This window comes from Aquarana catesbeiana, linkage group LG09, assembly GCF_042186555.1.
Source record: "Aquarana catesbeiana isolate 2022-GZ linkage group LG09, ASM4218655v1, whole genome shotgun sequence".
In the NCBI taxonomy this organism is placed as follows: Eukaryota; Metazoa; Chordata; class Amphibia; order Anura; family Ranidae; genus Aquarana; species Aquarana catesbeiana.
Window position 1 is genome coordinate 182471771 of NC_133332.1, and position 25339 is coordinate 182497109.

General features: G+C 42.6%; 1 protein-coding gene and 1 pseudogene across 1 annotated transcript in view; both read left to right on the forward strand.

Moving 5' to 3' along the window:
* The window catches only part of THOC2 (THO complex subunit 2), a 251420-nt gene that overhangs the window by 71822 nt on the left and 154259 nt on the right, over window positions 1–25339 (forward strand). Inside the window, exon 13 of the mRNA XM_073599433.1 lies at window positions 13683–13724. Coding sequence (XP_073455534.1) covers window positions 13683–13724 — 42 coding nt within the window. The remainder of the gene's footprint in view (window positions 1–13682; window positions 13725–25339) is intronic.
* On the forward strand, window positions 2216–2334 carry LOC141109065 (5S ribosomal RNA; annotated as a pseudogene).

The following is a 25339-nucleotide window of genomic DNA, read 5'->3' on the forward strand; positions in this document are numbered from 1 at the left end:
GTGAATAAGTTTGACTTGCCCGGCAGACAATGCTCAAATGCTTAAGGATCCAATGATAAAAAGGTGGAATTCCTATTGGAAAAAACAAAAAAAAAAAAAAAAACTTTTTTTTTTTTTTCCTCTGGCAGATTGAGTTTCTCAGCTTGTACTGACAGTAATTGCTTAATCATTGAGAGACCAGTTTAAACAGGTGTTCAAGGTTATCCTGCTGAGAAGGCCCAGGAGGCAGCTTTATGTTTGCAATAGTTGCTATGAGAGATTCTATCCTTCAGGCCTTGCACCCTTCACTAAGCGCCTTGTAAGAAGCTCCCGGGTAGTCTTCCTTTTTGCAGTGAAACAGCTATTTGGGGATGTTTTTCATAATACATCCAAAGAAATTCTAGTGGAAAGCACCCCTTTTGCCATTTAAGAAAAGGAATAAATGTATTTTCGTTTTAAAGCTCCTTCTCCTGTGCCAGAGGCATCAGCCTCCAGGCAGTCACGGCAGCTTCCACCGTCAGGTTCAATCGAATTGCAGTTCTCAAGGATCTGGCAGGAAGAGTGTAGAGACGAATGGGGGACTTCCTCAATAGCTCCAGGGTACAAACCTCGTCTCCTCGTTTTCTCAGATCAAACGTTTTCTTTTTTTCATGGTGCCAAATCCGAATGGACATTCTGGATCTCAAAAATCTAAATTCAATTCCTGAATATAACCACTCTTTTTTGTATGGAGTCAATCCAAATCCGTTATCTCCATCCTACAAGGAGGAGAACTTCTGGCGTCAATCTACATCAAAGATGCATACCTCCATATGCCTATTTGGAGCCTTATTGCCTTTTGCCCATTTCGCTCACTGGTAATATCTACTTTTTTAAGGTGGAAAATCCCCCGCCCGCTGGCAGGCCTAGCCGGGGGGGGCGCCTGAATGCTCACGGTCATTTTCATTGTGTAGCTCTGCTTTCCGGTCCAGCTACTGCACCTTGAGTATTTACAAAGGTTCTGGCCCCTCTTCTAGCCAGATTAAGGGCCCAAGGTGTAATGATTATGGTTTACCTAGTCGATCTGTTCTTGATAGACCAGTCAGTAGCCCGCTTAGACCAAAGTATGGTCATCACTTTCGAATATCTAGGTCGGATTCTCAACCTAGGAGAAATCTTCTTTTAGCCTTCTTCATGGTTTTAAATACTTGGGTCCGATCATAGGTACACCCAGAAAAGGGTATTCTTACCCCAGGCAAAGATCAGCGCCATAAAGGAACTGATTTAGGTGGTCGAAGCAAGATGAATTTCTTCTATTCAAATTTGCATGAGGTTGTTGGGAAAGATGAAAATCAAAGTATAGGGAGTGGCGCTGTGTTAAAATTAAGGGTGTGGCTTGTAAATTAAACAAGTGCTCAAGTGTATAATATAATTACTATTTAGAAGTGAAAAAAATTTTTTTGTTCTGATTCAAAACTACCAAAGACAACAACAATATATCCCTATTTTAGTGAAAAATCCTTATTTAGTGATAAAGAAAATTTGCTACTGTATGTGCAAAAGATAGCGCAAATATTAAATCAACACCATTATATAACATATATAAATTTTCTAATTAATAAATATAAAGTGACAAGTGCCAAAAGCTGTGGTTATCAAACCATAGTGCATTGGTGTGCAAAAACCATTTACAATAATCAATCATTAATAATGTGTAAAAACCGCAACTCTATATCAAAGAAAATCCCATATACTATTTGATGCAAAATGTTCGTAATAGTAATATAATGTGCCATGCACCAAAACCCCGTAGAAATCGTGCAAAGAGTTCTTCTTCTTTAATGGTAAAGAGCCGTGCTGTAATTACTGGTAGTCACCCCCCAATGTGGTTGCACTCACCAGAGCACCCCATCCCTGCAGGGGTACGAGCGTGTGATGTTAATCCTGTCACTCCGGTTGTGTGGGTGCCAGTTTTCTTCCACGCGTCCCAATCCTAAAGGCAGCTGCTTGCATACAAGGAGGTGGGGACTTCCTGTCCCTTGATGTAGTAAAAATCCCCACTAGGTATCCACTGATTACAAGATCACATTGTCGAGTCATCAAAAGTTCACATTCTTCACTTCTCTCAAAAGTGGTAGCGGCTAAATTCGATGGCGTTCCTCATGCTCAGTTTCATTCAAGACTGCTGCAAAACAGTATCCTATCGGCTTGGAACAAAGGGTTCAAGCTCTACATTCCCAATGTGTCTGACTCCAAAGCTTACGGCCACATCACCTTGATAGCACCCGATCTCGTCTGATCTTGGAGGCTAAGCAGGGTCGGGCCTGGTTAGTACCCGGATGAGAGACCACCTGGAAATACCAGGTGCTGTAGGCTGGGTGCGCCGGAGCCTCAGTTTATGGTTAATATCCAAAAATCTACTAAGGGGAAAATCCTTCCTTCAGTTACCTGGGAAGTGGTAACAACATATGCCAACCTACAGTCCTGGAAGAGGCAACTGTCCAAGAGAAGTGGCCCAGATCAGAAATGGCCTTGCCTAATAACATTTTAGAAATTCAGGCTGAGCTCTTGGTCCTGAGGGCCTGAACGTTCATTTTACGGTATTGTCCTGCCAGGATTCAATATGACAGTGCCACAGCAATGGCCTATATTAATCATCAAGGGGGCACAAGAAGTTGTGCGGCCCAGAGAAAGGTGAATCATATCCTATCTTGGGTTGGAAACAAAGTACTTTGCCTATCGGCAGTCTTCATTCAAGGAATAGAAAATTGGCAGGTGGACTACTTGAGTCACCAGCAGTTATTCCTGGGAGTATGGTTCCTTCACCCCGATATCTTCCTGTCAATATGTCAAAAATGGGGGATCCATAGATCTGTTTGCGTCCAGGTTCAACAAAGAAATCGACAACGTTGTGTCAAGAACAAAGGATCCGCTAGCATGTGGAACAGATGCCTTGCTATTCCCGTGGATTCGGTTCTCACTGATTTATACATTCCCTCCTATTCTGCCTGCGTCCACGACTTCTTCGCAGGATCAAGCAGGAAGGGAAGTCATTGATTCTTGTGGCCCCCAGCGGGGCCCAGGAAATCTTGGTATGCAGAGATCGTAAAGATGGCAGTAGGGGACCCATGGACTCTACCATCACGGCCAGACCTTCTCTCGCAAGGTCCGGTATTCCATCCTACTTTACAAATGCTAAATTTAACGGTCTGGCTATGGAGACCCACACTCTGAAGAAACGTGGGCTGTCAGGTTCAGTAGTTTCTACCTTGGTTAATGCAAGGGAGCCTGCCTCCATAATTATATATTATGGAGTCTGTGAAACATATGTCTCCTGGTGTGAAACCAGGAGTTGCACCCCGGGAAATGGGTCAAAGGTAGAATCCTTGACTTTCTGCAGATGGGGTGAGAAATAAGGCTGGCCTTGAGTGCTTTCTAAGGACAGGTCTTGGCCTTATCGGTAGTATTTCAACGACCACTTGCTTCGCATTTTTTGGTTCGTAACTTTATTCAGGGGGTAACACGGCTTAATCTCCGGTTAGGTAACCCCTGAACCCTTGGGACTTGAATTTAGTTTTGTTTGCATTACAAAACAGCTTTTTTTGGGCCGATGCGACATATTCCCTTTGGTCCTTTTTTGACAAGGAAACTATGTTTTCTGGTAACCATATCTGCTGCAAGAAGGGTATCAGTATTGGCTGCTCTTTCTTGTAAAGAGCAATATTTTTATTCAAGGATAAGGTAGTATTGCGTCCTTGTCCTGACTTTTTACCGAAGGTAATATCAGGTTTTTATCTAAACCAGGATATTGTTCTATCTTCATTTTCCAGAACCCTGTTCTATGGAAGAAAAATCAGTAAGTTTTCTTGATGTGGTGAGAGCATTCAAAGTCTACTTAAGGCGACTGCTCAGATTTGGAAAACGGATGTTTTGTTCGTGTTGCCTGAAGGTCCTAAAAGAGGACAGGCTGCATCGAAATCTACTATTTCTAAATGGATTCGACAAATAATCGTTCAAGCTTATGGTTTAAAGAGGTAGTTCTACCCTCTCAAATCAAAGCGCACTCCTCTAGGACTGTTAGTGCTTCGTGGGCAGTGCATCACCAAGCCTCCATGGCTTAATTCTGCAAGGCCGCAACTTGGTCTTCAATCCATGCATTTACCAGATTCTATCTGGTAGATGTGAAGACAGGATGTTGCCTTTGGGCGCAGTGTACTGCAGGCAGCAGTATAAATCCTCTGATCTCATGGTGCCCTACTTTGGTTGTGTCTCCCTCCCCTCAGTTGGCATTGCCCTGGGACATCCCACATAGTAATTACTATGGCTCTGTGTTCCGTGATGTATGATTAAAGAAAATTAGTATTTTTATAACCGCTTACCTGTAAAAATCCTTTTCTTTTAAAGTACATCACGGGACACAGAGGTCTCGCCCCTCTTTCTAGTATACACGTATATTGCTTTGCTACAAAACTGAGATACTCCCAGTAGTGGGAAGGGTTATATAGGAAAGCAACTTCCTGTTTAGGGTGTGCCAGTGTCCAGCACCTGAAGGTGGGCTATAACCCACATAGTAATTATTATGGCTCTGTGTCCCATGATGTACTAAAAAACGAAAAGGATTTTACAGGTAAGCTGTTATTAAAATCATATATTTCAGCCGCTGCGTATTTGGAAAGGGTCAGGGACTTTTTTTTTTAACACAAAACAGTGCTTATTTGGTTCAATATACTTCAATGGAGAAGCTGCAGAAACGCATGTAATGCGTTTTTGCAGCAATTTGTGTTTTTTAATCTGCCCAACAACAAATTGGCCAAAAAAAAATGCAAAATCACATGCGCAAAAAATCAAAACTCACAGCAAAAAGCACTGCAGAAACAGATCAGAAGCAAACTGCATAGGTGTGTACCGAGCCTTATGCTGGCCACACGGATCAATTTTCAGACTAAAATATTCAGACGAAAAATCTTTGTACATTCGCTGAATTGAAGAATTTTTAATTTCATTAAATTTTCACTTGTTTTTAACATTCTGTTTTTAAAATGAATGTAATTTCTGAACGAAAACCACATATACTGTCTGAAAATTCCTTTGACTAAGAAGTTCTCTATTTCCAAATTTTCCCATAACTGTGGTTGAAAATGAACGTCGATTTGACCCCACTAATGATTAGAAAATCGAACGAACGTTCTTAAAATTACAGTCTGATGATATTTACCAGATTCACCCTTTATTAGAGGATATATACTGTATATACTATCTCTCCTCTAATAGTATATACAGTATATCTCTTCTGTCTGTTATTCTTAGAGTGGATTAGATAGTTTGCTCCCTAACCAGATAGTTGGTTATTTATATTTACCACTGCATAGAGATATTTAAGAATAAATTGCCTTTTTTTTTTAAACTTTACATATTTACAAAATTATACACCACACTTTTTTTTTAAGGTTATTAACCGATTAATCGAAACAATCGGCCTGCTAATCAATTATGAAATTAATTAAGTGTTCTTGCATAGCAAGACCACTTACTGTTATCTCACATATATATTATTATTCTTATTTTTAGCCAAATTTACCACCCTAACTCCTCCCACAGTTTTTACACTACATAGACAAGTAATATACTGAAACGTGTTGATTGTTGCCGAATGGTGGGCTATTACTTTGTGGAACGTTTCGCCGAATGGTTCACGAAATATTGTTGTTTTTGCGGCAAAATTAGTCCCATAGGAATGAATGGCGAAATGTTCAATGTCATTTAATTGGTGTGCTATTACCTTGTGGAAATTTGTGAAAAGCTGAAAAATACCAGTGTGAATCCGGCCTCAATGTGATTTAATTGGTGTGCTATTACTTTGTGGAACGTTTCACAGAATGATTCACGAAATATCGTCGTTTTTGCGGCAAAATTGGTCCCATAGGAATGAATGGCGAATTGTTCAAAACTAGAGTGGGAGGTGACAAAAGTTGACAACCCCATGATCATACCACCTTAACTCCTCCCACAGCTTTCCAACTACATAGACAAGTAATATACCGAAGGTGTGGATTGTTCCCGATTGGTATGCTATTACTTTGTGGAACGTTTCACCAAATTTTTCACGAAATATCGTAGTTTTTGCGGAAAATTGGTCCCATTAGGAATGAATGGCAAAATGTTCAATGTCATTTAACCACTTGACGACCGCCTCACACTGATATACGTCAGCAGAATGGCACGGGCAGACAAAATCACGTACCTGCTACGTGATTGCCTTCCCGCGGTGCCTGAGGCGGTCGCCTTTGGTCTGGCAGCGATCAGAGATGATGGGGAGGCCATCCGATCGTGGCCCCCCCTCGCGATCGCTCCCAGCCAGTGAGGTTCTTCCCCTGCCTCTGTTTAGTACACAGAGGCAGAGGATGTGATGTCAACTCTCCTCTGCTCGTCAGTTTCCGTTCCGGCGCCGAGGAGAGAAGACATCTGAGTGAGTTGCACAACACATACACTTACAGTAGAACATGTCAGGCATACTTTACACCCCCGATTCCCCCCCCCCCCCCCCCCCGATCGCCCCCCGATCACCCCTCCCCCCGTCACACTGACACCAAGCAGTTTTTTTTTTTTTTTCTGATTACTGCATGGTGTCAGTTTGTGACAGTTACTGTGGTAGGGCAGTTAGTATTAGCCCCCTGTAGGTCTAGGGTACCCCCCTAACCCCCCCCTAATAAAGTTTTAACCCCTTGATCACCCCGTTGCCATTGTCGCTAAGCGATCATTTTTCTGATCGCTGTATTAGTGTCACTGGTGACGCTAGTTAGGGACATAAATATTTTTAGGTTCACCGTCAGCGTTTTATAGTGACAGGGACCCCCATATACTATTTAATAAATGTTTTAACCCCTTGATTGCCCCCTAGTTAACCCTTTCACCACTGATCACCGTATAACTGTTACGGGTGACGCTGGTTAGTTCGTTTATTTTTTATAGTGTCAGGGCACCCACCGTTTATTACCGAATAAAGGTTTAGCCCCCTGATCGCCCGGCGGTGATATGCGTCGCCCCAGGCAGCGTCAGATTAGCGCCAGTACCGCTAACACCCACGCACGCAGCATACGCCTCCCTTTTTGGTATAGTATCTGAACGGATCAATATCTGATCCGATCAGATCTATACTAGCGTCCCCAGCAGTTTAGGGTTCCCAAAAACGCAGTGTTAGCGGGATCAGCCCAGATACCCGCTAGCACCTGCGTTTTGCCCCATCCGCCCAGCCCAGCCCACCCAAGTGCAGTATCGATCGATCACTGTCACTTACAAAACACTAAACGCATAACTGCAGCGTTCGCAGAGTCAGGCCTGATCCCTGCGATCGCTAACAGTTTTTTTTGGTAGCATTTTGGTAAACTGGTAAGCACCAGCCCCAAGCAGCGTCAGGTTAGCGCCAGTACCGCTAACACCCACGCACGCAGCGTACACCTCCCTTAGTGGTATAGTATCTGAACGGATCAATATCTGATCCGATTAGATCTATACTAGCGTCCCCAGCAGTTTAGGGTTCCCAAAAACGCAGTGTTAGCGGGATCAGCCCAGATACCTGCTAGCACCTGCGTTTTGCCCCTCCGCCCGGCCCAGCCCACCCAAGTGCAGTATCGATCGATCACTGTCACTTACAAAACACTAAACGCATAACAGCAGAGTCAGGCCTGATCCCTGCGATCGCTAACAGTTTTTTTGGTAGCGTTTTGGTGAACTGGCAAGCACCAGTGGTAACACTTGGTGACGTGGCGAGTCTCATAAGTGCAGTACAAGCTGGTGAGGTGGCAAGCACAAGTAGTGTCCCGCTGCCACCAAGAAGAAGACAAACACAGGCCCGTCGTGCCCATAATGCCCTTCCTGCTGCATTCGCCAATCCTAATTGGGAACCCACCACTTCTGCAGCGCCCGTACCCCCCCCCCCCCCCCCCCCCCCCCCCATTCACACCCCCAACCAAATGCAGTCGGCTGCATGAGAGGCATTTTCTTTATGTCCTCCCGAGTACCCCTACCCAACAAACCCCCCCAAAAAAGATGTCGTGTCTGCAGCAAGCGCGGATATAGGCGTAACACCCGCTATTATTGTCCCTCCTGTCCTGACAATCCTGGTCTTTGCATTGGTGAATGTTTTGAACGCTACCATTCACTAGTTGAGTATTAGCGTAGGGTACAGCATTGCACAGACTAGGCACACTTTCACAGGGTCTCCCAAGATGCCATCGCATTTTGAGAGACCCGAACCTGGAACCGGTTACAGTTTTATAAAAGTTAGTTACAAAAAAAAAAAATATATATATAAAATAAAAAAAAATAGTTGTCGTTTTATTGTTCTCTCTCTATTCTCTCTCTCTCTATTGTTCTGCTCTTTTTCACTGTATTCTATTCTGCAATGTTTTATTGTTATTATGTTTTATCATGTTTGCTTTTCAGGTATGCAATTTTTTATACTTTACCGTTTACTGTGTTTTATTTTTAACCATTTTTTTGTCTTCAGGTACGCCATTCGCGACTTTGAGTGGTTATACCAGAATGATGCCTGCAGGTTTAGGTATCATCTTGGTATCATTCTTTTCAGCCAGCGGTCGGCTTTCATGTAAAAGCAATCCTAGCGGCTAATTAGCCTCTAGACTGCTTTTACAAGCAGTGGGAGGGAATGCCCCCACCGTCTTCCGTGTTTTTCTCTGGCTCTCCTGTCTCAACAGGGAACCTGAGAATGCAGCCGGTGATTCAGCCAGCTGACCATAGAGCTGATCAGAGACCAGAATGGCTCCAAACATCTCTATGGCCTAAGAAACCGGAAGCTACAAGCATTTCATGACTTAGATTTCGCCGGATGTAAACAGCGCCATTGGGAAATTGGGAAAGCATTTTATCACACCGATCTTGGTGTGGTCAGATGCTTTGAGGGCAGAGGAGAGATCTAGGGTCTAATAGACCCCAATTTTTTCAAAAAAGAGTACCTGTCACTACCTATTGCTATCATAGGGAATATTTACATTCCCTGAGATAACAATAAAAATGATTAAAAAAAAATAAAAATGAAAGGAAGTTTAAAAATAAGAGAAAAAAGCAAAAAAATAATAAAGAAAAAAAAAAAAACACCCCTGTCCCCCCCCTGCTCTCGCGCAAAGGCGAACACAAGCGTCGGTCTGGCGTCAAATGTAAACAGCAATTGCACCATGCACGTGAGGTGTCACCGCGAAGGTCAGATTGAGGGCAGTAATTTTAGCAGTAGACCTCCTCTGTAAATCTAAAGTGGTAACCTGTAAAGGCTTTTAAAAATGTATTTAGTTTGTCGCCACTGCGCGTTTGTGCGCAATTTTAAAGCATGTCATGTTTGGTATCCATGTACTCGGCCTAAGATCATCTTTTTTATTTCATCAAACATTTGGGCAATATAGTGTGTTTTAGTGCATTAAAATTTAAAAGTGTGTTTTTCCCCAAAAAAATGCGTTTGAAAAATCGCTGCGCAAATACTGTGTGAAAAAAAAAAAATGAAACGCCCAGCATTTTAATCTGTAGGGCATTTGCTTTAAAAAATATATATAATGTTTGGGGGTTCAAAGTAATTTTCTTGCAAAAAAAAAATAATTTGTTCATGTAAACAAAAAGTGTCAGAAAGGGCTTTGTCTTCAAGTGGTTAGAAGAGTGGGTGATGTGTGACACACCAATGTTGTGCATAAAATGCCAGGACAGTTCAAAACCCCCCCAAATGACCCCATTTTGGAAAGTAGACACCCCAAGCTATTTGCTGAGTCATGTCGAGTCCATGGAATATTTTATATTGTGACACAAGTTGCGGGAAAAAGACAATTTTTTTTTTTTTTTTTTTTTGCACAAAGTTGTCACTAAATGATATATTGCTCAAACATGCCATGGGAATATGTGAAATTACACCCCAAAATACATTCTGTTGCTTCTCCTGAGTACGGGGATACCAAATGTGTGAGACTTTTTGGGGGCCTAGCCGCGTACGGGACCCCGAAAACCAAGCACCGCCTTCAGGCTTTCTAAGGGCGTAAATTTTTGATTTCACTCTTCACTGCCTATCACAGTTTCGGAGGCCATGGAATGCCCAGGTGGCACAAAACCCCCCCAAATGACCCCATTTTGGAAAGTAGACACCTGAAAGCTATTTGCTGAGAGGTATAGTGAGTATTTTGCAGACCTCACTTTTTGTCACAAAGTTTTGAAAATTGAAAAAAGAAAAAAAAAATGTTTTTTCTTGTCTTTCTTCATTTTCAAAAACAAATGAGAGCTGCAAAATACTCACCATGCCTCTCAGCAAATAGCTTGGGGTGTCTACTTTCCAAAATGGGGTCATTTGGGGGGGGTTTCTGCCATCTGGGCATTTTATGCCCTTCAAAACTGTGATAGGTAGTGAGGAGTGAAATCAAAAATTTACGCCCTTAGAAATCCTGAAGGCGGTGATTGGTTTTCGTGGCCCCGTACGCGGATAGGCTCCCAAAAAGTCCCACACATGTGGTATCCCCGTACTCAGGAGAAGCAGCTGAATGTATTTTGGGGTGCAATTCCACATGTGTGAGCAATATATCATTTAGTGACAACTTTTTGTAAATATTTTTTTTTTTTTTTGTCATTATTCAGTCACTTGGGACAAAAAAAATAAATATTCAATGGGTTCAACGTGCCTCTCAGCAATTTCCTTGGGGTGTCTACTTTCCAAAATGGGGTCATTTGGGGGGGGGGGGGGGGGTGTACTGCCCTGCCATTTTAGCACCTCAAGAAATGACATAGGCAGTCATAAACTAAAAGCTGTGTAAATTCCAGAAAATGTACCCTAGTTTGTAGACGCTATAACTTTTGCGCAAACCAATAAATATACGCTTATTGACATTTTTTTTTACCAAAGACATGTGGCCGAATAAATTTTGGCCTAAATGTATGACTAAAATTAAGTTTATTGGATTTTTTTTATAACAAACAGTAGAAAATATCATTTTTTTTCAAAATTTTCGGTCTTTTTCCGTTTATAGCGCAAAAAATAAAAACGGCAGAGGTAATCAAATACCATCAAAAGAAAGCTCTATTTGTGGGAAGAAAAGGACGAAAATTTCGTTTGGGTACAGCATTGCATGACCGCCAAATTGGAAAAAGTCCTCTGGTCCTTAAGCAGCATAATGGTCCGGTCCTTAAGTGGTTAATTGGTGTGCTATTACCTTGTGGAACTTTGTGAAAAGCTGAAATATACCAGTGTGAATCCGGCCTCAATGTCATTTAATTGGTGTGCTATTACTTTGTGAAACGTTTCGTCGAATGGTTCACGAAATATTGTCGTTTTTGCGGCGAAATTGGTCCCATAGGAATGAATGGCGAAATGTTCAAAACTAGAGTGGGAGGTGACAAAAGCTGAAAACCCCATGATCAGCCAAAACATTATGAACACCCCATGATCAGCCAAAACATTATGCCCCATGAAGAAAAAAAATATTTTTGAAAAAAAAAAAAATAATAATTTTTGAGAAAAAAAATCATTTTTGAAAAAAAAAAAAAAAAAAAATCATTTTTGAAAAAAAAAAAAAAATCATTAAAAAAAAAAAAAAATTCATTTTTGAAAACAAAAACAAAATCATTTTTGAAAAAAATGTTCAGCTCTTTCAGCTAATGATGGAACTTCAACTGTTTTACTACTATTTATACTTTTTAAAATATTAAGCTTTTTAACACTTTTCACAGTTACTCAAGCCACTCCACCCCACCCAGTTACTCCGCCCACTCCAGTTGTAGAGGCAAGAACACTTCACAATTTCCCCAGAAATTGTAGCTTTGTAGCTTCTCTAGTTGTTAGTTGCAGCCCTACTGGAAAATGTTCAATCACCTGGTGTAAGCGCAGTTAATTCTATCCCAGGAATTACTCTGTACTTGGCCTTCCTACAAACGGGTCTTGGACAGAATCTAGCTCTCAGCACCCTGAAAGGGCAAGTTTCAGCCTTATCAATCCTTTTCCAAAGGAGTCTGGCCTCACCTTCTTTCCTTCCCTGCTCTTGCCGCTAGCAATAATCATTGTGTTCTCCTGACAGGGTTGACCCCCATATAGTGTAAATGGCCTGTTTATGCGGCTTGATTCACTTGGTGATGCGTGCATGCAATTGTATGGGGATGCAGAGGCTGCACAGACACAGCTGGTGCTCATGTGAATGAGGCCAAAAATGAGTAAAGTTACTGAAAGGTCTCCTTCCCTTTTTTTTTTTTTTTTTTTTTTTTATATTAAGGTCTGTGCTTCCAGGTTCTGTAGAAGTGTTTTGTACTAATTGTTTGCCAATTTGGAATCGCACCTACAGTATGTTTTTTATTTGTTACACATTCGCATAACAAAAAATAAAAAATTTCTGCCCACCTTTTTTATGTGTTTTTTTTTTTTTTTTTTTTTCACTGAAAACTCAAAAATCCTGCTTGGCTTTATTTTCTGTAATGTTTAATAGGGCTGGGGAGTTGATATTTACCATAATTAACCCTGTCTGTACTGTGCTGGCAGATCTCACATTGTCAACTAGATTTGATCACTGTCTGTCCTAACAATGGGTTACAGATCTAAAAGCTGGGGAAACTTTTTTCTCTAGCAACTGGAAGAAAACTAGAATTACTTTTGTTTTTCTTTTGTCTCTATTCATAAATGAACTAAAGTATTCCAGTATGCTAAGAAAAGTCATAATACGTACATGTCCTGCTGCTAAAACCCACTGTTGTTTTTTAAATAATGCTTAAAAATCTGGAATTTGACATTTCCTGGAGTACTTGGTGCCTGCGTTCCCTTCTGAATATTGTGGTTTGATCCACTTCTTGACTACAGGACACCATAATAAAGGCTACTTTCACACTGAGGCGCTTTACAGGCTTCTCTTTACAAAGAGCTTTGCAGCGGCGCTACACGGGCGGTATTGGCCCCTCCTTTGGCCGCTAGCGGGGGTTAAAAGCTCCCTGCTAGCAGCCAAAAAGCACTGCTAAAACTATGGTAAAGCACTGCTATAACTAGCTGCGCTTTATCGCTGACGCTCTCCTCGCCCCAGTGTGAAATTGCCCTAAGGGGCGGTGGAGGAAAAATAGAGTGCAACCTGGGGCCTGGTATACTTTATACCTGAAAGTGTGCTGGATCCTAAGGATTTGTCTGCCATCCCTTACCTCTATATTTTGTCCTGTAGGGGGGGGGGGGGGGGCTTAGGCATTCAACATTCCCAGAAGTGTTGGTGAAGGAATATTCAGCAAGTTTGTCTCTTTAAAGTTAAGTTTGGTTGTATGGGTAATGGGTGAGCGTTTAATGCTTTTCTTTGTAGGGTGTGTGTGTGTGTGTGTGTGTGTGTGTGTGTGTGTGTGTTTTTTTTTTTTGGGACCCAGAGCAGTTGTTTTAACTAATGAAAAGTATAACATCTTTGTGGGGAAACTTGTTTACTTTTGGCATTGTGTGAAGCTAAATCCATTAAATTTAATCTACTTTCTAATTGTGACCCTTTCCTTTATCACAACGTTCATTTTCCCTGGAAACTCCTGGCCCTCCAGTGTATTTCTTATAAGGAATTCTCTTTTCATATCATCCTGTGAGCTGTACATGGGCCTATTTCTCAGTGCATAGATAATTGTGTTGGTTTATTAGTGGAAAATTCTATAATTTGTAGTATTTCATCATGCATTTAGTTCATCTAGTTAAGAGAAACTGCAAACCTTGTAATTTGTTTGCTATGGCTTTTTGTTTCCAGTTTCAATCTGATGCAGGAAGAGGAGAAGATAAAGAAAAAATGGTAAGTTTACTGTTTTGGAAAATGGTGGGAAATAACAATAAATTGCTACTAGCCATGCTTTAAACATTACTGAATACTTCCTTCCCTATAGCCCTAATTAGAATTCCATGTGTAACCATACCATACAATATAGGGGTCGACCGATATAGTTTTTTTTTAGAACCAATACCGATTTTTCGGCTGCCTTTCAGGTCGATAACTAATATCAGGTGCCGATAATTTGTACAACACCATCACTGTCACCTGCCACCCAGATGCAGCCTGTCACTACTTAAACTATTTCTTGCAGCCTCTCCCCAGCGGCATCTGAACAGGTAAACTTCCACATGCGGGCAGTGAGGGATGACCAAACTATCTCTGCTCGCCTGCAGCTCTGACCAGAGCAGTCGGGGGAGCAGGTCCGATCAAGATCGGCACATTTCTTACCGATTAATTAGAAAAAATGTGAATATCGCCCTCCCCCCCGATAATTGGTCGACCCACAATACAGTATAAGGTAGGGGGTGTGTCTTTTTAACTCTTTTTTTTTTTTGCTCCAAGCATAGAACCCCTAGCTGCCCGTGTTAGAAATCATTCCAGTATCTACTGCATCCAAGTTTAGGCACAAAGTTAGATTTCCCACTTTACATACATTCTGTCGACCTTTTACTCCTATCTGCATCACTATTCCAAACCTACATAAAGCCGTGCATTTTTAAGCCTCACTCATCAAATACTAACTCAAAAACAGAGGTATTCCCACTCAACATGTCCCAAGAAAAACTAAAATGCCTATCCTCCAATTTCCATACACCTAAGGCTACATGCACACGGACGTTTTTACAGCTGCTTTTTTGAGCGTTTTTTGCAGCTTAAAAACGCCTCTCTGTTAGTCTATGGCCTCATGCCCACCATGGCGTTTTTGAGCTGTAAATGGCATAGCCATTTTTAAGCTGCAAAAAAAAAAAACCATGACCAGTGCGTTCTGAGGCTCCAGCGCTAGAGCTGTAAAAACGTCAGACGCCGGCAAAAGGTGTTAAACGCGAATTAACAAGGCTTAAGCCTCGTCTGGCATTTCTGTGTCTATTTAAAATCAGTGGTTCCCTATGGGAGCCCATTGATTTGAATAGAGGTCGCATCAAGATCCGATTTGCGGTGCGACTTCTGTGCTATGAGTCTTGAAGGGGGACCCCGTGAAAATTTCAAAAAAATTAGCATGAGGCCCCCCCCCCCAAGACGAAAAAAATGGCGTGGGGGTTCACCTAAGATCCATACCAGACCTTTATCCGAGCACGCAGCCCGGTAGGTCAGGAAAGTGAGCTCACCCCCCCCCCCCCCCCCCCTTTCCTGGACCGTACCAAGCCACATGCCCTCAACATGGGATGGTTGGTGCTTTTGGGGCAGGGGGGCCCTGCGCCCCCCACCCCAAAGCACCATGTCCCCATGTTGATGAGGACAAGGGCCTCTTCCCGACAACCCTTGCCCGGTGGTTGTCGGGGTCTGCGGGCCTATTGGAATCTGGGAGCCCCCTTTCATAAGGGGGCCCCCAGATCCCGGAACCCTACCCTATGTGAATGAGTATGGGGTACATCGTAACCCTACCCATTCACCTGGGGGGAAAAAGTGTCAACAAAAAAAAACACACTACAAAGGTTTTTAAAGTAATTTTATTAGGCAGCTCCGGGGGTCTCTTCCGACTTCTCCGCGCTCTCCGGCCTCTTCTCCTGCTGTCTTCTGCCGGGCCCCACAGCACCAACCCCCCCATGTTGAGGGCTTGTGGCTTGGTATGGTCCAGGAGGGGGGGGTGCTCGCTCGCTCCCCCTTCAAGACTCTCAGCACACAAGTTGCACCACAAGTCGGATCTTTTTGATCCGACCTGAGGTGCGACCTCTATTCAAATCAATGGGCTCCCATAGGGAACCATTGATTTTTGAATAGAGACAGAGAAACGCGGCTGAAAGCTAGCGCAGCTTAACGTGCATTGAATTCAATGCAAACGCGGAAAAAATTGCGTTTTTAACGCTGCTTTTTTCCTGGCGTCTCTACTAGCTTTACGGCCCGTTTTTTAAAATGTCCTTGTGCATGAAGTCTTAATCTAAAGCTGGCCATTCATGGATCGAAATTCAGCTGGTTCAGTGTGGCCACTATGGCTCAACAGAAGTCCATCTACCGATCAGCTTCTGTTCAGCCACCCTGTCAGTCTTTTCTTACTTGACCAGTGCCACAGGCAATAGGCTGAAGAGGTCTGCCTGTTTGTCAGAATTCAATGATGCAACTGGAGGATTACCCTATCCACATCGAATGAATCTTATAATTTTTTTTCATTCAACCCACTGGTTGAACGAAAAATAACGATCCCTTGTATGGCCAGTTTAATTCCTTCAAAAATTGGGGGATTAAATTTCACCTTCAAACCGCACCTATAGAGAAAACATCTTGTTCTTATATGGAGACATTAAAAGCTTGCTTTCCATTTGGCAGGCATACCACATTTCTGTCCAGGGCTGAATAGCAACTGTTAAATGACAATATTGGCGAAACTACTGTTTTTATTTGAAATGCTACCTATCACTGTGCCTACCCCACATCTTAAAAAGACAAAAAACTACCTCCTTCAACTTTGCATGGAATTACAAACAACATGGAAATTCCAAATTGGTCCCATATGCTTTCCATTACTAAGGAAACCCAGAATTTCCAACCGCCACCAAATATTTTAGCTGAACGCTGGCTTTCTTATCGATTCTACATGTTTATAGACTCTGGACTTAAAGGGTTACTAGTCAAATTTTTTTTTAAATTAAAATGACAAACCTGTTATACTTACCTGCCCTGTGCAGTTGTTTTGAGTAGCCCTGATCCCCGTCTTTTCGGGTCCCTGGCGGCTATCTTGGCTCCCCCTCTTCTAGGAACTTCCATAGCCAGCCACTGGTTATGGGGAGAATGTAGTATGCGCGCTCCCGACCTGTGTGTCTATGGAGCCGCGCTCCATATACTTGCACAGCCGGACTTAGGCCTGCCCCCCACTTCCTCTTTACTGCATTAGATTGACAGCAGCAAGAGCCAATGGCTCCTGCTCGAATGCTGAGGAAAAGAGGAAAGAATAGATGCAGCCGCGCTCAGCGCTGATCTCTTCTCCCCTCTCTTTGCCATCACACAGGGAGGGGGGCACAGAGAAACTGAATGTTTGTTTTTTTTTTTTTTACCTTAATTCAAACAACGCATTAAAGTGGTTGTTAAGCCACTCTAACAAGTATGCAACATCCGTGCTGTCTACCTATGCAGTGTCCCCCTCTGTGTGTGATTTTATAAAAATAAATGCTGTAAATACCTTGTGTAAGAGCCAAGATCCACAATCACATGACTGGCCGGGTCTCTCCTTTCCTCCTCTGTCAGATGCAGTGGGAGGGGTCGATATTCCTACGCTGACGTCACTTGGGGGGGGGGGGGGGGGGTGGGAAGAGTAGAGACCTGGCTGGTCATGTGATCGTGATCTCGGCTCTTACATGAGGTAATTACAGCATTTATTTTTATAAATCACACTCCGAGGGGGACACTGTATAAGGAGACACCGAGGATGGTGCATACAAATTAGTTATTTGAACAGCAGGAGCGGAAGTGGCGGCACTGTCAAGAGCGGACAGGCAGGGATGAGAGGGGGGAGGAGGACACAGGAGCACAGAGGAGAAGCAGGACAGCAGGCTGTGGGGTCACGTAAACTGACCACTGTGTCAGGACTCGGCAGCCATGATACACCATGGTCAGTTTAGAGGGGAGGGCAGAAACTAGCAGGATCGGCCAGGTTTTTTAGGTGTTACAGGTGGCCAAATGACACTGGACAAGCACTGTCGTATAACATGCGTTTAAGGAGCAGGATCCATTTTTTTTGGGGGGGGGGGGGTTAGCAACCGCTTTAAGGTAAAAAAAAAAAAAAGTTTTTAGGTGGAGAAACTGTGGCTAGCACAAATTGACCCTAATTCCATGTTGTGGAACAGTAATGTAGTAATAGAACCATCAAAACGTCTCCACTCTGTGGAATGCACGAAAAATTTGTGGTGGCATACAAACAATGCTTTCTTCTGACATCAAATGTGTCTTAAGACTTTTCTGTAACGTTTATTTAATCCTGAATGGGCTTAAAGTGGAGTTCCAGCCTGTGTTAAAAAATAAATAAAAGTCAACCGCTATAAATACTGTAGCTGCTGGCTTTTAATATAAGGACACTTGCCTGTCCAGGTATCCCGCGATGTTGGCACCCCAAGCCCATCCGTCCATCGGCTCCGGGTGCAGACGCCAGCATCTTCATTAAGAGAAACAGGAAGTCTTGTGGCTTCACAGCCTGTTTCCTTCTGCGCATGCTCTGGTTACGCTGTGCTTTCTGAATGGTCCCACTGTCTTCTGTGTAGCACTGGGGGGTGGGACCGGAAATTTCCTAGATTGCCGCACAACGATTGCAGCGATCTTACCCGTAAGTGGGAGTCGGTACCTGGTTTTGACAAGTATCTGCTCCCCCTGAAAGGTGTCAAATGGGGCAGCAGAGTGGAGCTCTGCTTTAAGTACATATAGCCCAGGTAGAAAAAATAGATGCACACCAACATCTGTCCAACAGGTTTATTTGAAAGACAATAGGAATGGTGCAGCTCTAAAAAATATTAATGTAAAAATGTCCCAATAAGAACCAAAATAAATATGGTCAAACAAAATAATACTCTAATCAGCGAGATCCATATTGAAAGGAAACACAGAAAAGAGATGAGAACACCATCACCCAAACAAACTGACCCTTACCATCAGTGTATGGGTTATACACGTGTGTAGAAAAAAGGCAGTCTTCATAGAATAAACCAATGATCTTCTAATGGAGTAGCACCAACATATTCCCCTTTGAACTAAATGGAAGGCTTTAGATCTCCTTTTGGTAGCTGGATATTAAACCAACTTTACTCCAGTATGCATATGCACCTCAAGATCGTGGTACATAGGGAATAAAAAGAAAACGCTCATTGCACAATCTCCATAAACAAGGATAATTTATTAAAAAGATAAAAACCACCCACATTTAGTAAGAAGGTATACAGCAGTGTGAAGCGTCCAGCGCTTCTAACCACAAAGATGGCCCAAGGGCGATGATAGAGACTGGCGATGCAGGACGCGGTGGGACGGTGACACAGTGGCCATCTTTGTGGTTAGAAGCGCTGGACGGGGAAAATCGTGGGTGCGTGTTATACACCGATCTCTGCTGTCCCTGAGGGAAGAGGAGCGAGTGCCACTGAATTACACAGAGCCGCAGTTAACTGTGTAACAGGAATTCCGTCACTCACAGCCACGCCTCCTGGCCCCGCATTGGGCTACTGTTCTGTCTATCATATGAGCAGGGCCAGGAGGCGTTCCTGTGAGTGACGGAGCGCCAGGTACACAGGAGATTGTGGCTCTGTGTAATTCAGTGGCACTCGCTCCTCCTCTTTCCTCAGAGACCGCAGGGATAATCCAACACTGGCGTGGCTGCAATGATGGAAAAGATGAGGCTGCAGACAGGCACTGAACAGCACTTAATGCATAGAACGCGTTAAGATAAAAAACCTGCCTTAAAGTGATTGTAAGGGTTTGTTTTCTTTTAATTTAAAATAACAAACATATACATACCTCCGCTGTGCAGCTCGTTTTGCACAGAGTGGCCCTGAACCTGCTCTTCTGGGGTCCCCCGGCGGCTCTCGCGGCTCCTCTCCGCATCAGATAACCCCCTAGGGGAAGCGCTTCCCCGAGAGGGTTACCTTGCAGGCGCGCTCCCGAGTTCAGCATTCGCCGTCCATAGCCGCCGAATGTATGACTCGGGCCCCGGCACCCGCGTCATTGGATTTGTTTGACAGCAGCGGGAGCCAATGGCTGCACTGCTATTGGTCTAGCTAGAGCTGGTGTGCTTGTCTTCGGCGCGAGAAAAAGAGGGTTCAGGTAAGTAAAACGGGGGCACTGGGGGGCTGCTCCACTGCAAGATGTTTTTCACCTCAATGCATAGCATGCATTGAGGTGAAAAACCACAAAGGTTTACAACCCCTTTAAGAACCACTTTAAATAAAGGTTTTAGAATTCTAGTGAGGCTTCTTCTTTAATTGTTCTATTTGGAACTGTCTGACTTCATAGATGTCTCAACCTGGATGAATAAAGCCTTATTCCAATTCAACCATCTGGTGGATGAAAAAACTCAAACCGCTCCATTCATTCACAGATTTCCATAGCCAATTTGAACTACTCAAACAAGCATTTCTTTATCGTACATCACAGGAGTAATAGGAAAATATCTTCATGACTCCACTCAGACATCACTCCTTCCACTTAAAGTGGATGTAAACCCACTCTCATCCTTTCTAAACTACTGCCATAGTGGTTCTCTATAAGGCTATACATGCCTCCTGCATGTATCCTTACTTGTCAAATGTCTTCCCTCTGTCTGTTATGAGACCCGAAAAACTGCAGATTCTGTGGGTGGGTCTGTTGTCCAGAGCTCGGTGGGTGGAGCCGTGGTGTCAGTAAACTCCCTGCCCACCTCTACATTCTCCTTGTCAACATGTATTTTCTCCTGTGTATTTCTTACGCTGAATTTCTGCTATGATCACTAACATCCAGTCAAAACCCAGAAAAGTCACCACATGACTTCAGCATGCCCAATCATGCTGAGGTGTGGAACAGCCAATCCTTGGAGAGTTAGAGAAGAAAGGAGGAGGGGATCTGAAGTACACAGAATGTCTCTCAGGCTTGTGCATGAGATATGTAAATCAACTGTCACTCACAGCAAGGGGAAGAAACGCACTCCTATTTCTCTGTCTGTCCGTTTCTATCTCACTGAAGGACTGCTCAGAGCTGGATTAACTCTTCGTGGCAAAACTGGGCACAGATTGCATGAAATCCTATACTGTACAAGGTGCAAGCCTTAATTTAAAAAAAATAAAAAATTTGGTTTACATCCACTTTACGTTAAGCCTTAGTTTTTAGCTAGTGGCCCTTGGTGATGCACGTATCAATGTTCATATTTGCCAGCACATCCCGAATCACCAATGTCGTCCCAAAGGCTATTTTTATTGAATGATCACGCAGGACCCCTTTGTCAGGTATGTGATATGTGCATATAGTGACACGGGATAGAATTATTTTTATATCCACTAATAATAAATATAGATATACATACATACATACATACATACATACATACATACATACATACATACATACACACACACACAGTGGGGACGGAAAGTATTCAGACATCCTTAAATGTTTCACTCTGTTATATTGCAGCCATTTGCTAAAATCATTTAAGTTCATTTTTTTTTCCTCATTAATGTACACACAGCACCCCATATTGACAGAAAAACACAGAATTGTGTACATTTTTGCAGATTTATTAATAAAGAAAAAATGAAATATCACATGGTCCTAAGTATTCAGACCCTTTGCTCAGTATTTAGTAGAAGCACCCTTTTGATCTAATACAGCCATGAGTCTTTTTGGGAAAGATGCAACAAGTTTTTCACACCTGGATTTGGGGATCCTCTGCCATTCCTCCTTGCAGATCCTCTCCAGTTCTGCCAGGTTGGATGGTAAACGTTGGTGGACAGCCATTTTTAGGTCTCTCCAGAGATGCTCAATTGGGTTTAAGTCAGGGCTCTGGCTGGGCCATTCAAGATCAGTCACGGAGTTGTGAAGCCACTGCTTTGTTATTTTAGCTGTGTGCTTAGGGTCATTGTCTTGTTGGAAGGTAAACCTTTGGCCCAGTCTGATGAGGTCCTGAGCACTCTGGAGAAGGTTTTTGTCCAGGATATCCCTGTAATTGGCCGCGTTCATCTTTCCCTCAATTGCAACCAATCATCCTGTCCCTGCAGCTGAAAAACACCCCCACACCATGATGCTGCCACCACCATGCTTCACTGTTGGGACTGTATTGGACAGGTGATGAGCAGTGCCTGGTTTTCTCCACACATACTGCTTAGAATTAAGGCTGAAAAGTTCTATCTTGGTCTCATCAGACCAGATAATCTTATTTCTCACCATCTTGGAGTCCTTCAGGTGTTTTTTTTAGCAAACTCCATGCAGGCTTTCATGTGTCTTGCACTGATAAGAGGCTTCCGTCGGGCCACTCTGCCATAAAGCCCCGACTGGTGGAGGGCTGCAGTGATGGTTGACTTTCTACAACTTTCTTCCATCTCCCGACTGCATCTCTGGAGCTCAGTCACAGTGATCTTTGGGTTCTTCTTTACCTCTCTCACCAAGGCTCTTCTCCCCGATAGCTCAGTTTGGCCGGACGGCCAGCTCTAGGAAGGGTTCTGGTCGTCTCAAACGTCTTCCATTTAAGGATTATGGAGGCCACTGTGCTCTTAGGAACCTTAAGTGCAGCAGAATTTTTTTTGTAACCTTGGCCAGATCTGTGCCTTGCCACAATTCTGTCTCTGAGCTCTTCAGGCAGTTCCTTTGACCTCATGATTCTCATTTGCTCTGACATGCACTGTGGGCTGTAAGGTCTTATATAGACAGGTGTGTGGCTTTCTTAATCAAGTCCAATCAGTATAATCAAACACAGCTGGACTCAAATGAAGGTGTAGAACCATCTCAAGGATGATCAGAAGAAATGGACAGCACCTGAGTTAAATATAAGTGTCACAACAAAGGGTCTGAATACTTAGGCCCATGTGATATTTCAGTTTTTCTTTTTTAATAAAAATGTTAACAATTCTGTGTTTTACTGTCAATATGGGGTACCGTATGTACATTTAATAAATAAAAAAATGAACTTAAATGATTTTAAGTGGCTGCAATATAACATAGAGTGAAAAATTTAAGGGGGCCTGAATACTTTCCGTCCCCACTGTATATATATATCTATATCTCTTTACACACCCCTGTTTAAAATGTAAGGTTTCTGTGATGTGAAAAAATGAGACGGAGCAATTATTTCCGAACTTTTTCCACCTTTTTAATGTGACCTATAAACTGTACAACTCAGTTGAAAAACAAACTGAAATCTTTTTTTGGGAAAGGGGGGGGGGGGGGGGGTAAAGATAAAAATAAATAAATAATTAAAATATTGTGGTTGCATAAGTGTGAACACCCTCTTGTAATTGGGGATGTAGTTGTGTTCAGAATTAAGCAATCACATTAAAACTCATGTTAAATTTTTAGTCAGTACACACCTGCCATCATTTAAAGTGCCTATGATTAACCCCACATAAAGTTCAGCTGTTCTAGTAGGTCTTTCATTTTCTGGCATTTTCTTAGTCGCATCCTACAGAAAAAGCCATGGTCCGTAGAGAGCTTCCAAAGCATCAGAGGGATCTCATTGTTAAAAAGGTATCAGTCAGGAGAAGGGTACAAAAGAATTTCTAAGACATTAGATATAACCACGGAACACAGTGAAGACATCCATCATCAAGTGAAGAAAATATGGCACAACAGTGACATTACCAAGAACTGGACGTCCCTCCAAAATTGATGGAAAGACGAGAAGAAAACCGGTCAGGGAGGCTGCCAAGAGGCCTACAGCAACATTAAAGGAGCTAGAGGAATATCTGGCAAGTACTGGCTGTGTGGAACATGTGACAACAATCTCCCGCATTCTTCGTATGTCTGGGCTATGGGGTAGAGTAGCAAGATGCAAGCCTTTTCTTATGAACAAAAACATCCAAGCCCGGCTAAATTTTGCAAAAACACATCTGAAGTCTCCCAAAAGCATGTAGGAAAATTGTGTTTATGGTCTGATTAAACCAAGGCTGACATTTTTGTCCATAATTCCAAAAGATAGGTTTGGCGCAAAAACATTGCACGTCACCAAAAGAACACCATACCCACAGTGAAGCGTGGTGGTGGCAGCATCATGCTTTGGGGCTGTTTTTTTCAGCTGGAACAGGGACCTTAGTCAAGGTAGAGGGAATTTTGAACAGTTCCAAATACCAGTCAATATTGGCACAAAACATTCAGGCTTCTGCTAGAAAGCTGAACATGAAGAGGAACTTCATCTTTCAGCATGACAACGACCCAAAGCATACTTCCAAATCCACCAAGGAATCGCTTTGTCAGAAGAAGATTAAAGATTTGGAATGGCCCAGCCAGAACCCAGACCTGAATTCAATTGAAAATCTGTGGTGTGCTGTGCATGGGAGATGCCCTTGCAATCCGACAGATTTGGAGTGTTTTTGCAAAGAAGAGTGGGCAAATACTGCCAAGTCCAGATGAGCCAGACTCGTACCCAAAAAGACTGATTGCTGTAATAAAATCAAAAGGTGCTTCAACAAAGTATTAGTTTAAGGGTGTGCACACTTATGCAACCATATTTATTTTTATTTTTTTATTTTTACTTCCCTCCACCTAAAAGATTTCCATTTTGTTGTTCAACTGAGTTGTACAGTTTATAGGGCACATTAAAGGTGGAAAAATTTATAAAAGTATAGCCACCAATCAAACACGAGGAGTGACACCACCCGCACTCTGACATCATATGACGTAAAAATCCTGCCAAAGCAGTATAATGAACATAATCCGCAAATCATGTCAAAATATATAGTAAGAAATGCCCCATACGAGATCCGCATACTTTTTATCAACTGTAGTAGCGAGACTGATCCCCCTGTAAAATACTGCCTGCACAGGTTATCGCATACAAAGAGAGAGAACGGATTGGCCACTCTTACCAGATGTGCCAGATATCAGTCTGCAACTAGCGGTGTCCAGTGTTGCCATTACTAGGCGACCAGACTTCCCACCCAATAAAATACAGCCCAGCTAGGCAACAGGAGCATGATTGTGATGTCAGAGGGCACGGTGTTTGATGTTGGAATGCACTATATATATCCTGGGTCACTATATGCTTGCATCATGCCTGGCGAAGGGGTCCTGCATGGTTTCGAAATGTACCTTCCTATTGTGAGATGATCATTCTTCAATAAAAATAGCCATCCAGCTGGATGTTGTTGCAGAACCAGCTACTTTCCAGCCTGATCCAGGAACGTGCAATAAGAATATTAACATTACCTTGGTGACGCATGTGCCTACAAATATTTCTGAAGATTTTCCTTGTAAGGGCGTAGTTTTTGGCCTGCTCCTAACAGCCTTGATGGGGTAGAGGAGGGCTTCATCTAGATTGTTTGTTTGCTATGACCAGTAGGCCAAGTGGATTCCTCCTAGGCCAGTGATTCTCAACTAGGGCTGAAACAATGAATCGATTGACAACTAATCGATTTATGAAATTAATTGATTACTATTTTCATAATCGATTAATCAGCCAGTAACATAATGTTGTTAAAAAAAAAAACTAAAATTAGCCCTTTATAGTACAAAAAGAGCAGATAATCGCTGCTGTAAATATTACTTTCACAGTTCTACAGTAAAAAAAAATAAATGAACCCCTTACAGTAGTGATTATCTGCTTTTTTTTTTTTTTATTTATAAAGGGCTAATTTTAGTTTTTTTAATCCCATTATGTTGCTAAACGTCTTAGACTTGGTTCGCAGCTATGTGTTTTTTGGTGCTTTTTGTAGAAAAGCCCTACAGTTCATTTACATGGTTTCCTATGGGACACATTCACATTTATGCTTTTTTCAGCTGTTGCGTATTTGAAAAGGGTCAGGGACTTTTTTAACGCAAAAACTGCTTTT